Source organism: Meles meles, chromosome 14 (assembly GCF_922984935.1).
Source record: "Meles meles chromosome 14, mMelMel3.1 paternal haplotype, whole genome shotgun sequence".
In the NCBI taxonomy this organism is placed as follows: domain Eukaryota; kingdom Metazoa; phylum Chordata; class Mammalia; order Carnivora; family Mustelidae; genus Meles; species Meles meles.
In genome coordinates this window covers 8,686,729-8,702,143 of record NC_060079.1, presented here as the reverse complement: position 1 = coordinate 8,702,143, position 15,415 = coordinate 8,686,729, and the positions used below count along the sequence as shown (strand labels likewise).

The 15,415-nt window shown below is 39.8% G+C and overlaps 1 protein-coding gene across 3 annotated transcripts in view; it reads right to left on the bottom strand.

Moving 5' to 3' along the window:
• The window catches only part of WASF3 (WASP family member 3), a 136,223-nt gene that overhangs the window by 31,420 nt on the left and 89,388 nt on the right, over nucleotides 1-15,415 (bottom strand). For all 3 annotated transcript variants that reach the window (XM_045978283.1, XM_045978285.1, XM_045978284.1), the window contains exon 3: nucleotides 12,743-12,885. In XM_045978283.1, coding sequence (XP_045834239.1) covers nucleotides 12,743-12,875 — 133 coding nt within the window. In that variant the 5' untranslated portion in view covers nucleotides 12,876-12,885. The remainder of the gene's footprint in view (nucleotides 1-12,742; nucleotides 12,886-15,415) is intronic.

Sequence of the window (15,415 nt, the reverse complement as noted above, 5' to 3'; positions counted from 1 at the left end):
GGGGAGCAAGAGATGGGGAAACTGGTAGAGGATGGTCTGAACTTCAAGTCCAGGGGCGCCTGGGTGGCTCAGTGGTTTAAGCTGCTGCCTTCAGCTCAGGTCATGATCTCGGGGTCCTGGGATCGAGTCCCGCGTCGGGCTCTCTGCTTGGTGGGGAGCCTGCTTCCTCCTCTCTCTCTCTCTCTCTCTCTCTCTGCCTGCCTCTCTCCCTACTTGTGATCTCTATCTGTCAAATAAATAAATAAAATCTTTAAAAAAAAAAAATGAACTTCAAGTCCGGAGATTTCTCCATATACTAATATGCGGTAGGCATGATGTAGAAGGAGTGGGGGGGGGAGATGCTGCAGAAAAAAGGGGGCGTGAACACAGTCCTGGAGTGAGCATGAGGATGTGGGGTCCCGTGTTTTTGACAGAAACATCATCGCTCACCACTTTAAAGGAGGGTGAGCAGGACACATCGGTACAGAACTTATCAGTGGACTGATCTGGCAGAAGGAGCTGTCTGCTTCTCCTCTGACTGCTTTTCTTTTCCCAGCGAAATAAGAAGGAAGTCATCAGCTCAGGGGGGAAATTTGAGGTGGAAAGAAAGATATGAAATAGGCACTCCAAGGGCAGGAAAACTAATTAACAAAGGAATTACAGCAGGATTGCCGAGCAACCCTGAGAGCTCACCTGAGGAATGTGCTCATGATTTTAAGTCTCTCTTCTCTTCTCACATAAGCATTTAAAGGTACAAATTTCCCTCTAAGCACTTCTTTAAGTAAATCCCACAAATACATGGTTCATTATCACACATTAGAAATAGTTCTAATTTCCTTTTTTATTTCTTCTTTGACCCAAGGATTATTTTTAAAGATATTGCTTCATTTTCCAATATGTCAGAATTATCTAAAAAGATTATTCTAATTACTGTCTCATTACCACCATCCTCTTTATGATATCAATCTTTCAAACACATTATTTTATCGCTGGGCTTACGTTCACCTTGGTGAACATTCCATGGGAACACTAAAAGAATGTATATTCTATAATTTGGGAGTTGAGTGTTCTGTTAAGGTCAATTAAATCAGACTGGTTAGTAGTGTTGTTCAAACCATCTGTATTCTTACAGATTTTTGCCTGTTTATTTTTTTTATCAGTCACTGGAGGTTTTTGTTAAAATCTGCAATTGCGATTCTGCAATGTCTATTTCTCCTTTTTGGTTTTATTTCTATTTCGTATTCTTTTAAGTTAAAATTTTAAATGGTGAGTTCTTGACAAATGGCCTCTTCCCCCTATGGAACCTCCTTCTTTATTATCGTATACTTGACATTAACATAGCCATATCAGCTTGCTTATGCTTTATTTTTACATGGTATCTATTTTACATTCTTTCCATTAAATCTGTATCTATATCCTTAAAAATGCGTATATTTTAGTCTTGCTTTTTTACCCAACCTGATAAGCTCTGCCTTAAATTTTAAGTGGGTATTCAAAATGTTTCCATTTAATGTAATTCTTGATAGGGCTGGGTTTAATTCTATCACCTGGGCATTGCTTTTCTATTTGTCCTTTCTGTTCTTTGCTCCTTTCTTCTTCCTTTCCTGCCTTTTTCTGGAAAATCAAATGATTATCTTAGGATTCCATTTTACCTCCTCTATGTGTTACCTTAGAGGTTACTGGAAATTAAAATGTACATTCTGAAATCATCATTACATACTTTCAAATAATATACTATTTCATAAAACAAAGTAAAACACAATATCATTCCATTTACCCACACACACACCCTTACAGCTCTCACTGCCATATATTTTAATTTCACATAGGGTATGAACTCTGATACATTTTGAATAGACAGCAGGCTTCTAAACAAATAGATATAAATATATAATTTTTAATGAGCCTTTATATTTACTCCCATTTTTACTTTTTCTCTTGCACTTCATTCCTTCTTGCCGATCCAGGTTGCTATCTGGTATCTTTTTCCTTCAGCCTCGAGAATTTCTCTAGCATTTTTTAGTAATGCAGATCTACTGGAGATTTAATTCTCTGGGATTTTGTCTGAACAAAATAAAAATATGTCTCTTTCATTTTCATTCCACTTCATTTCATTCATATTTCATTTCGGGTCTTGTTTCTAATGAGAATCAGCAGTCAGTCTGAGCATCGTGCCCACCCTGTATGTAATTTCCCCCTCTTGCTTATCATTTTCTCTTTACCTTCTTCTTTTAGTAATATTACTATGAGGTAACTAAATCGGGTTTTGTTTAATTTACACTTCTTGAAATTTGATGAGATTCTTGAACGCTTTGGTTGATAATCACCACCAATACTCAAAAATTCTCATTCATTATTTCTTCTGGCTTATTCTTGCTCTACCCTCTTCTCCTGGGACTCCAATTACCTATGTATTAGACCCTCTGATATTGTCCCACATTTTGGCCTCTCTGTTCTTTTCTTTCTCATTTTCTCTTGCAAATGAGTTTGAATAATTTCTATTGGCTCCTCTCCAAGCTATTTCTTCTTCAAGAGTCTGCAGTTGGGCCCACCGGTGAATTCCTTTCTCTCTGTTACTGGGATTTTCAGTTCTATTTCTTTCTTTTTTTTTCTCTTTAGTTTCCATTTCTCTTTGAAATTCCCTATTTCTTCACGTATGCCATTCACCTTTTTTATTCTGTCCTTCAATGTGTTTTTTTAATGCTTTCTTAGAATTTCAATATCTCTGCTGACATGACCCATCTATTTCTGAACGTTGTCTACTTTTTCCATTAGTGTCCCTGACATATTCACCATAGTTATTTTATTTTTTTTAAAAATTTTTAAAGGATTTTATTTAGTTATCTGAAAGAGAGAAAGAGATCACAAGTAGGCAGAGAGGCAGGCAGAAGGAGAGGAGGAAGCAGGCTCCCCGGGGAGCAGAGAGCCTGATGTGGGGCTCAATCCCAGGACCCTGAGATCGTGACCTGAGCTGAAGGCAGAGGCTTAACCCACTGAGCCACCCAGGCGCCCCCACCATAGCTATTTTAAATTCCTGGTCTGATAATTCCAACATCCCTACTACATCTGACTTTGGTTCTGATGCTTTACTCTGTCTCTTCAAACCGTGTTTTTCACTTTTCAATTTTTCTGTTGAAAGCCAGACATGCTGTACTGGATAAAAGGAACTGGGGTGTGTAGGCCTTTAGTGATGTGTTGGGAAGGTGTGGCAGGAAGGAAAGTGTTCTGGAGTCCTGTGACCTTTTTTCCCAGCTGTATTGAGGTGTAACTGACAAAACTGTGTATATTTAAAGTGTACAATGTGATGATTTGACATATATATAGGTTGTGAAATGATTACTGTAACTGGGTTGACTTACATACCATCACCTCACATACTCTGTGTGTGCGCGCACACACGTGTGTGTGAACTCAAGATCTACTTTTAGCAAATTTCAAATGTACAATATAGTATTTTTAATTATGGTCACCACGCTATGCATTTGATTCCCAGAACTTACTCATCTATAACTAAAGGCTTATATCTTCTGAACAGCATCTTCCCTCCCTCATAGCCCTCACCTGGTAATAACCATTCTATGTCTTAGTTCTCCGTGTTCAAATTACTTTTTTTTTTAATATTTTATTTATTTAACAGAGAGAAATCACAACTAGGCAGAGAGGCAGGCAGAGAGAGAGGAGGAAGCAGGCTCCCTGCGGAGCAGAGAGCCCGACGTGGGGCTCGATCCCAGGACCCTGAGATCATGACCTGAGCCGAAGGCAGTGGCTTAATCCACTGAGCCACCCAGGTGCCCCTCAAATTACTTTTTTAAAAGATTCCACACATACATGAGGTCATACAGTACTCTCTGTATGGCTTATTCCACTTACCGTAAAGACCCTGAACACATCCATGTTGCAAATGGCAGGGTTTCCTTCTTTCTCAATGCTGAACCATATTCCATTGTATATTCCACATATTCTCTATCTTCCTTGGCCCTCATCTATCTATGGTGGTGCTATGATCTACTCTCAGTGAGCCTAGGTCCCTGGGTCTCACACTCCTCCCCCTTAGATGAGAAAGGAAGACAGAAGGGGCTGGAGTAGGTACTTCCCTGCCCCCGGGGGTTGGTCAGGCTCTGGTAAAACCCAACCACCTTAGGCTCCAGTGAAACAGTTTCCTTTGAGGGCAGGCACTAAGGAAAACACAGAACGCTCTGGTTATATTTCAAAATGGCTTCTCTTCCCCTCTCTCTGAGGGAAGCACTGTGAGAACCTGGTAGGACTCTTGACAGTAAAACTCACAGAAGTGTGGGAGCGCCCACTAAGAATGGGCCCCCTAGAGCTTTTCACTCTCAAACTTGTTCTCACTGAGCCCCCAGTAATCCACTAGTCTCTCTAAATTTGGGGGCAGTGGTCTGAAGTATGACCTCAGTTCTCTGAAGGATCTAAGAAAAGCTGTTAGATTTTCAATTTGATCAGCTTTTTTCTTGCTGTAGGACCAGGAATGATTTCTAAGCTCCTTAAATGTCAGACTGGAAACTGTAAGTCCCTTCAATATATTTTTCATTGCTATTTTAAAGTACTTAACTGCTACTCCAAAATTGGGGTCATCTGTGGGTCCTGCTTCTACCAACTGCTTTTTCTCTTCATTCTGAGTCACATTTTGGGGTACCTGGGTTGAGCGTCCAACTTTTTGATTTCGGCTCACGTCATGATCTCAGGATCTGGAGACTGAGCCCTGCATCAGGCTCCACAGTCAGTGTGGAGTCTGCTTGAGATTCTCTCCTTCTGTCCCTCCCCCCTGCACAATCGTGTGCTTTTTCTCTTTCTCAAAATAAATAAATTTAAAAAAAAAATAAAAATTATGAGTCACATTTTTCTCCTTTTCTACATGTCTTACAGTTTTATTTTTTCACTGAACAATGTAGCTAGAAGAACAGTAGAGACTAAGGTAGAGAATGTTTAGTCCTAGGGCATATGCTTTACAGAAGACAACTACTTTAGATTGCTGATAGTATCAATTGAGTTCCTAATGTGGGAGTGAGCACAGTAAAGTTTTAGAATATTAAGACCTCTGAGCCTCTAAAATCTTTCCTTGAAGTTTTTAGATGGTCTGCTTTAATAACAGTGTAAATCAAAATGATCAGAAAAACATCTATAAATTGCATAAACCTATATACTCATGAAATAGGAAGAATAGAGAGGATAAATCAAAGAAGAACTAAACATTCATATTTGGCTGACTCTCCAACTCCTGCTGTTATAAATTATTCTACATTTAAATTCTGCTATGTAGAGATCCACCCAGGAAAAGGAGAAATGAAAAACAATCTCACTCATATTTACTTTTATAATGCCCTCAAGGAAGTATTTCTGATATTTCAGGTCAAAGGATGGGTGAGGGAAGTGCTTGAATTCCCAACACTTCTGCCTTTTTGGGGAGGGGGCTCTTATATTTGCCTCCAACTTGTTGACAGGACTTTTATCTTATAGTTTCCTATGTATACATACTCACCTCGCTTCACTGGCTTTCTATTTTAGTCCACAAGAAATGCAAGCATTTATCTCAGTTTGTAGCATTAAAATTTCTTACTGTTTCTTCCAGTCTACTTCTGTCCAGATACAGCAATACACTTTCACTTAACATCCCCTTTTAACCCAGCCTTAAACTGCATGGGAATGTACTTGTGATCTATTTCCTGCGCATACACTGAGTTTGAATATCTTCCCTTCCTCCCACAAATCCCATTTGGCTAAAAACATCTTAGAAATCTATTCAGGGCATGCCTTCAAAATACTTAGATCTCTATTCTGAGTAGAACAGCACTTGGTATAATCAATTAATACGACTGCAAATTTTAGACCTGATTAGATAACAGCAAATGTGAGCAAGCCCTTAAGGTAGTATTTTTATGTTGACCTGTCATTTAGTGTCGTAGGAAACAGTATGTACCATAAGGAGTATTAGCAAAAATATTAATCCCTTTTTAAAAATCTTTAAGAAAACACAGCTCCTTTCTTATTCATGCAAATACCTAAAACAGAAATTAACAGAAAAATAGATTTTGTAACAAGTTTTTATTTTTTAAAAAGATGATATTTATTTGAGAGAGAGAGAGCGAGCATTCACAAACACCTGAGCAGGGAGAGGGGGAGAAAGAGAGAATCTTGCAGGTTCCCCGCCTAGCTCGGAGCTCGACACAGGGCTCCATCTCATGATCTGGGCTGAAATCAAGAGTCTGACGCTTAACTGAATGAGCCACCCAGGGACCCCTGTAACAATTTTTTTAAAGGAAAGACATATTTAAAATTAATGGGAGTCTCAGAATTTTTTTTAAATACCAAAAGAACCAGAGATGTATATAGTGGTTTATACAAGAATATTTATGATAGTGTTCCCCAACCCCCAAACAAGGAAACAATTTATACATCTAACAGTAGGGAAATGGTTAAACAATTATGGTATATCTTTTTAATAATCTCTAGCTATTAAAAATTGTAACTTAGATGAATCAACAAAGATGCTTACTATATTGAGTACAGGCTACAAAAACATGTATAATACCATTTTTGTAATGGTATATATAAAGCATTACAGATTATCTTCTCTCATTAATGAAAATTTTGTAATTTTTCTCCTTTGTGTTTTCCTGTGCTTTTAAAGTTCTTTATACTATCTCAATACCATCTAATATGAGCCAAAACCTTAGGGGTGGGAGGGGAGCCCCCTTTCTTTGTGACTCTTGGGAGCCTTCATGGGGCAGGAGGAAAGGAAGATCACTATAATCTATTATCACAAGAACAAAGAGAAAAGTAGTAAAAAAACACCTTAGAGGTATTAAAGAGGACTTATGTCATCCTTGGCACAAATGCCCATGTTGTTGTTGTTCAAGATTTCTTTTTTATTTTAGAGAGAGAGGGCAAGTATGAGTGGGGAGAGGGGCAGGGGCAGAGAGGCGGAAGGGGGAGAGAATCCACAAGCAGACTCCCTGCTGAGCATCAAGACCTGAGTGGAAACCGAGAGTCGTTGCTTAACCCACCCAGGGGCCTTCCATGTTCTTTTCTTCAACAAATTATATAAAAATTACATTATAGTATCATTAGGAATTTGACTGCAAGATACTGTAATTTTAATTGAGCAACTAGCTGATAGGAACAAGAGTACTCAGATTACTAATCCAGGAAAATGATGAAAAAGCACTCTTGATGTAAGAGTAATTGCTACACTAAACTGTCATTTGAAGAAAAAAATCAATATTTCATAGCTAGAAAACCAAATAACACATTACTAACCACAACTGTTTTTTAAAAAATGGCTTCCCTTCTCCCTCCCACTACCCCCAGATCAAGCCTATTAGAAGTTAGGATCATGCGGTGCCTGGGTGGCTCAGTGGGTTAAGCGTCTGCCTTCCGCACAGGTCATGATCCCAAGGTCCTGGGATCGAGCTCCACATTAAGCTCCCTACTCAGCAGGGAGTCTGTGTCTCTCTTTCCCTCTGTGCTCTCTCTCTCTTTGTCCCTCTTTCTCTCAAATAAGTAAATAAAATCTTAAAAAAAAAAAAAAGAAAAGAAATTAGGAACATGCAAAGAAAAATATCTGAAAATTACTAGACTAATTTTTTATTTTATTGGAGAAAGCTTTGGTCCTTTAGCTATGAGGCTGCTCAAGTTATAAATTTCCTTTCATTTCTATGATTGTTCTTAAACTCATTACAATAATCAATATTTTCTCACTGAAAAGATTTCAATTCCCTGAAAAGCCTGGTAAGAATCTCACCCTTTAAAGTTGAACATCTCATCTGCACATAATGGGAAGATGGTACCTCCAAATTCCCCAAAAGTTATGTAGAGTTCTAGGGGTTACAGAGGTCTATTTGGTATCTGGGACCAGATTCTCTTCTTCATTACAAAGTCATCTGCACCCACACGACACTGAACTGCCCCTAGAGATGTGGCAAGGATCAAATGAGCTGGTGAATCAGAGCCTTGATGGCTAAGTCTTCCTTTCTGGAAGAGCAAAGAAATTCCTGTGGCCTCCTGGTCTGTTCTTCCTCCCTTGGACTTACCAGAGAACCAGTTCCCCTGGACCATCACAGAAGGTCTCCCAGGGCAAGTCTCTGCTGCTCAGGCAGATATATGTCAATAGTCAAGGCAAATCCTTCGAGTTCCCAGGCTATCTGCCCAGATGGCCTTTTAGATGAAGTCCAGCTTCTTTCTGTATTGCTCATGCAAAGTTCAGATGGTGTGCATCACCCACTCCAAATCTGGGGAGTGGAGGTATGGAGGGTGGTGCAAATGGCATGCGGGAGTGTCCACAGGGAAATGGAGAAGATTGAGATGGTCCGCTCTTATATGGACCTACTGCATAATGGTTAGATACTCAAAGGAGTAAAAAAAAAATACTGTTTTGACTCTACTTTGGGAATTAATACTCAGTAAAAGAAGACTCTTTTTTAGAAGATGTTTAATATGAGATACATGCATTGCTAAACTGTCACTTTAAAAATACCTGATGAATGACTACAAAATTTAAAAAAAACATAAAAACATTTTAAAAATTCTAATTCTTCCCAACAATTACAAATCATAAAAATGTCAGATCAAAAAATATCTCCTATAATGCAAGCTGGTGCAGCCACTCTGGAAAACCGTATGAAGGTTCCTCAAAAAGTTGAAAACAGAGCTACCCTATGACCCAGCAATCACACTACTGGGTATTTACCCTAAAGATACAAATGTAGTGATCCAAAGGGGCACCTGCATCCCAATGTTTATAGCAGCAATGTCCATAAGAGCCAAACTATGGGAAAAGCATAGATGTCCATCAATAGACGAATGGATGAGGAAGATGTGGTATAAGTATATGCAATGGAATATTATACAGCCATCAAAATGAAATCTTCCCATTTGCAATGACATGGATGGAACCAGAGGGTGGAATGCTAAGTGAAATTAAGTCAATCGGAGAAAGACAATTATCATATGATTTCACTGATATGAGGAATTTGGGAAACAAGAGAAGAGGATCACCAGGAAAGGGAGGGAAAATTGAAACAAGACAAAACCAGAGAGGTAGACAAACCATAACAGAGTCTTAATCTCAGGAAAGAAACTGAGGGTTGCCGGGGGGAGGGAGAGGGAAGGATAGGGTGGCTGGGTTATGGACACTGGGGAGGGTATGTGCTATGGTGAGCACTGTGAATTGTGTAAGACTGATAATCACAGACCTGTACCCCTGGGGCAAATAATATGTTATATGTTAATAAAAAAAACCTCCTGTAATATATTTCGACTCAGTGGAAAGCCCCCACAAAACCTAAAGATTCACCCAAAATGGAACGTTTATTACAATGTGAGTGCCGTAGCATGTCATAGTATATTTCCTGTTCTATGACCATATCGATGTCAATTATTTATGCTTTTTTAAAACTCTAAGTAAGCACCGAACTGATTTGTTGAGAGGGGCACCTAGTGAATAATCACTTATGAACGAATCACTGGTTACCAAAAGTGTGTTATTCTAACAAGCAATATTAGAATAAATAATAAGTGTTATTCTAATAAGTAACTAAGTATATTGGTTTCTTACAATTACATCCTTGGCATCCGTATCACTCTACTCTTCTTTCTGTAAGTCCCTTTGGGCTGCAGGCACAGATCACACAAGGGACAGGAAGAAAGGAGGTTTGCTCTGCGGATCCCCGAGCTGCTCCCTGAATGGGAGGGGAAGCCCTCCTGCACCGGTCCAGGGACCAGGTCTCTCTCCCCCTTTCCACAGCTCGTGCTCTCTCTCACTCTCAGCTCCTGTCTCTACCTGCACACTCCTTCGCCTTCTGCGAGCTGGCTTCCTCCGCCTTCTCTTACACTCTGCCCACAACTCCCGCTTCAGCCTGCAGGGGGCCATCAGTCTTTCAGTCCTGGACGATGACGTTTCAGCAGCAGATCCCATAACAAACCCGCAAGTTGTGTTTCTTAGTTCAAGCTCCCTGCCAGTACAGGACTGGCCCAGCTCATCTTTTCAATCCAGATACATGGTATCCCATTACAGATCACATCTCTAGTGCACGCTCATTCATCCTCTCTGGAGGGATTCCTAGCATCTTGTTTTAAAGCTCCCCCAGTGATCTAACGGAGGCAGGGTTGAGACCCACTGGGGCAGCCTCACGAAGGTCGACTGTCTTTGAGGCCGGTGCCCATCCCTGGGCCACTTAGGAGGCAGAGTGGGTTAGGTGGACGCGGGGAAACCAAGGCTGGGTGGTACATTAGTTTCCTATTACTGCTTCTCCTTGTTGTGTCAAATGACCACAAATTTAGTGGCTTAAAACACACGTGAATTATCTCACAGTTCTAGAGGTTAGAAGTCTGAAATGGAGGGCGCTGGGGTGGTTCAGGGGGTTAAGCATCTGCCTTTGGCTCATGTCCTGTGATTGAGCCCCATACTGGGCTCCCTGCTCGGTGGGGAGCGTGCTTCTCTCTCTCTCTCTCTGCTGCTCGCCCTACTTGTACTCACACTCTAGCTCTCTCTCCCACTCTGTCAAATAAATAAATAAAATCTTAAAAAAAAAAAAAAAAGAAGTCTGAAATGGATTCCATTGGGTTAAATCAAAGTTTTGGCAGAGCTGTGTTCCTCCTGGAGGCTCCAGGGGAAAATGCATTTCCTCGTCCCTTTCCACTTTCCAGAAGTGGTCTGCATTCCTTGGCCTATAGTCTCTTCTTCCATCTTCAAAGCCAGCAACGGTGGATTGAGCCTCACATCACATCATTCTGACACGGGCTCTTCGACCTCCTCCTCCCACATTTAAAGGAGCCCTGGGATTACACCAGATAATCCAGACTAACATCATTCTTTTAAGATTAGTTAGTAACCTTCACTTCCCCATCATGTCACACATGTTCCAAGGATTAAGATATGGACATCTTTGGAGGAGGCATTATTATCCTGCCTACTATGAGCAGACTACATGGAACAGAAAACACTGGGTATGGGGTTTTACTCACAAGCACCACAAACACGACCAACATAATACCAGGCTGAGTATTACTACAGCATGACGTATAGCTTGACTATTAAAACTTTAATCATTTATGTTAGTTTTTATCTTTTATACTCCACATCAATAGACATTTCAGCCATAAAAACAAGAGACCAAAGTATTCTTTAAAAAAAAATAAGAACTCAAACAGCAACATTTTTACCCTTCAATAATTTATAAGTTATTTTCCTATAATTACACAATTTATACATTTTTATCAACAACCACTGGCCAAAATCAATTGTAGTTAGCTTAGATTCCAAAAGAAATCTATTTTCAAACACATTTTAAGCAATCTCCAAATTGCTTTTGCCTTAGCCAATGATTATACATTAAAAATGGAACAACACAGTACAATTCCTTTAAAGAAAAATACTTATCCTTCCTTCTTCAAAATTAAAATAAAAGCACTTGAACATTTTCAACAAACATTTTCTCGTTGTTGAGGCAACCGGTGTGTGAAATCATGGAGGTTTTCCTAGTTATTAACAGAGTTTTTGAAAAACTTAACTGTGAAAACCTGTCATCCAAAATGCATCTAAACCAAAAAGGAGTGGGACAAAGTGAGAAAACAAGATCATGATATAAATGTAAAAGTTAGGGGGAAAACATTCCAACTTCAAAAAGCTTTGAAGGAAAATGCATTTTCACGCATATCTGAATCTTCAGAAATGAACTATTTCTGAGTGCATGGATGGCTCAGTCACTTAAGCATCTGACTCTTGATTTCAGCTCAAGGTCATGGTCTCAGGGTTCTGAGACTGAGCCCCTGCTGGGCTATATGCAGGGCGTGGAGCCTGCCTGTGATTCTCTCTCTCCCTCTCTCTCTCTGCCCCTCCCCACCTCTTCTAAAAATTAAAAATAAAAACATAAATTAACTGTTTCTTGGGCATTTCACATTAATATTCAAAACTAAAATAACAGAAAGTCCTGGGGCGCCTGTGTGGCTCAGTCATGATCTCAGGGTCCTGGGACTGAACCTCGCATCAGGCCCTCCACTCACTGGAGAGTGAGTGCTTCTCTCTCTCCCTCTGCCCCCATCCCACTCCTGCGTTCTCTCTTTCTCAAATAAATAAAATCTTTAAAAAAATAATAGAAAGTCCTTTCTTCCTTATACTTATATTTGCTTGGATTTATATAATCTACATATGTAATATTACATAGTACTGTGTATATATAATAATCAGCTTATCTGTTTACCTCAATTAAGAAGTTAGTACCTGCATTTAGGTTAAAATCAGCAAATCTCACTATTTTTTGGCTTTAATCTTCAATTCACTTGGAATATTATTTAATCAACAAATATTTGAGCATCTACTCTATGCCAGACATGTTACAAAAGTTAACAATTTTTCAATTTATCATATTAAAAAAAAACAATTAGTCCTGTCTAAGCTTTACCAAAAATTCACATTTTTTTAAAAAAAGTATTAATCCTGTTATCCTCATTTAATAAGTTTTTAAAAATTGACACTACTTTGAAGCCACACATTTGGTCTTATCTAATAATTTGTAAACTAGTCAATTTTAACTTTACATCTTCAGCACATAAAGTTGGTATCGTGAGACCAGTGATTTATTTCACACTGGGAAAACTGGATGAGCAGGAGCAGGCTCTTTCCTTCAAAGTTGTGGTCTCTTCTTCAGACAAAATTAACCACTGAATTGAAATCAATTTGCTAATGGTAAAATTAACAACATGCCATTGGTAATCAGAAAACAGGCGCTTCAGAAATGAGATGACTTACTTAGACTGCTTAGCTGGCGTATGATAGCAGCAAGAGTACTATTGGTTACACATTCAAGTTCACTGGTAATCCCTTCGGGCAGGGCCCCCCGGCACAAGTGCCGGGGTTCGATGTTCCTCTTCACTAAAGGCATGGCTCACAATCTGAAAATTAGAAAGACATTTTTTTTTTTAAAAAAAAGCTCATATTCACATTTTAACAAATTTAGAGTTTCAATTCCCTTGAAAATTGATTCCTTCCCAGGAATTTTCATTACCCTTTCTATGTGAATCAGCTAAATACACAACAGATACCTAATTACTTACATAAATTTTATCAACTTCAAAGATATAGAGAATACAATCCTACTTTTATAGAAAGATAACATAAGCAAGATTTCCAATAAAGTATGAACTGAATACATGCATTTTTACCTTCCTTTCCTCTCTAGTAAAATGAAAAGAGACAGAAAAGGCATAAGCCCAGAAGTGCTAACGGCAGGAAGGAACACAACAGCCCCCCAACTGGACGAGCCCAACCAGATGAAGACACTTTGCAAAGGCCATACCCAGGTGGAAATGGAGGGAGACAGGAAGTGGACCACGCCCACCCTCCCCAGCAAAGGCTCAGGAACCGGAGCTGCCATGTATCCATGAAACGGGGGTGGGGGGAGAATGGATCCCCAGCAGGGATAAGCTAATAAACCAGATGTACTACAAGGACCTACAAGGACGAATATGAAAAGAGGAAAGAGGCTGGCTTTCAAAAATCCATTCACAAATTCCTTCTCCCTTCCCGGGCTGCCCCTACTCCACCCCAACCAGCTGTTTTATTTTCCGGTGAATTCCAGAATTTGCACTTGAGACACAAAACACAGCTAAAGATTACCGTAGGAAATGCGCTAAGGCCAAGAGTATTAAGTCAAAGTCTACACTGAATGTAAGACAGAGCTGCTCCCCATACCCTCATTTCCTAGCTCGCTTCTCCACTTGGCTCCCAGAGCACTGGCAGCCTCCTTTCCACTCCCCATCCAAAGAGACCGGGACATTCCCCCCAGAATGGTGGAAAAGAAAAGATCTACAAACATGGACATTGAGCCAGGGCTTCTCCCTATGGAAAATGCCAACCAGGTCACCCTACAGTTACACCTGCCAAGAATCTCTCCCACAAAATTTCCCATCAGCTTTTGATGCCTCAGATCTAAGTAAGAATGGACAGTGACCTTTCAGGAGAGCCTTCCCCAATGTTCTGGCAATTCTTTTCACTTCTCTCCTCAAGAAGTACATTACAAACTCACATAAAATCTCAACTTTTTGCTTAAGGAGGCACACAGAGTTTCAAACCTACTGCTTATGTAAACAATTATGGCTCATACAATAGTAGAAAATCCAATGACTGGGATTTACTGTCATTTTGACAAGATTATCATACTGTCCAACTTGTAGGAACAGAAACTGAAAAGCCTAGGACATTGGTGAGCAGTCAGACCAGCCCTGAAATGCCAATCTGGAATTCTCATGATGTAAGACAAATAATATCCTATTTGCTTAAACTACTGTAGTCAGATTTCGGTTACTTGGAGTAAAACTTATTCCCAACTGGTACAATAATTGAATGGCATACTGTATCTAAAAACCTGGAATGTGGTAAGCATGTAATACATTTTTGTCTTTCTTCTCCCCTTTCTTTAAAATCTTTGCTCGAGCATCTAATAAATACTTACCAAATGCCTACTGCCTACCCGGGGGGTATGGCGAGTCATAAGGACCCAGTGGGGACTGAAGGCAGACAAGGTCCCTCCCCCAGTGAAGCTCTATTCTACCAGGAAGCAAGACACTGATCCAAACACACAGATTAATGAATTCGGGGTCAGAAAACCATTTTGGGGGGCAGGGTGCTGAGTGGTCTGCAGAGTCACGGGCAGCCTCTGGTGGGTGCGGGACATGACCGCTGACTGAAATCTGAGGGGTGAATAAGGGTCCTATGGTAATGTGGAGAATGAAGCAAAGGAAAGCCAAAGTGGGAAAATGTCTCTTCAATTATGCAATGTTCGACTACTTCTGACTTATGTCCATGAAGGCGACAGCTCAATATACTGACCATATTTTCAGATTCGAACCCTACTTCATGGACTTAGGTGCATCGCCCACAGCACAGCTCTTCACCTCTCTGTGCCTGTTTCCCCCCCACACACGTAAAATGGGGATAAGAACACTACCTACCTTAGAAAATGAGGATCTAATGAGTTATTACATATGTAAATAATTTTGAACAGCCTGGCTCATAGCGGCATTCAACAATGTGACCTACCGTATTCATTTTACGCTATCTTACAGGTTATTATAATGTTAATTATTATTCCTATTATAATAAAAAATGGAACAGTTTACTAGCTGATAATTGGACCACAGAAAACAGATAATAATATTTGTATAAAAATTATGTGAAAGAAGGACACACTCCAGGAAGGAATCCTAAAACGTGCAAATTCCAGATCTCCAAGTCTCAAGGCAAAAATATAAGATTTACTGTGATTTGTCATGACTTTCTGGGAGAGTGCATTAGAAGAACAGGAGGGTAACGGATCACAATAGCAACGAATCAGAAAACCAGAATTCGTCATAAGGAAGAAAATATCACTGATAAACTTAATAAAAGCATAGAGTGTGGAAAGAAAGATACCGAAAACTGATC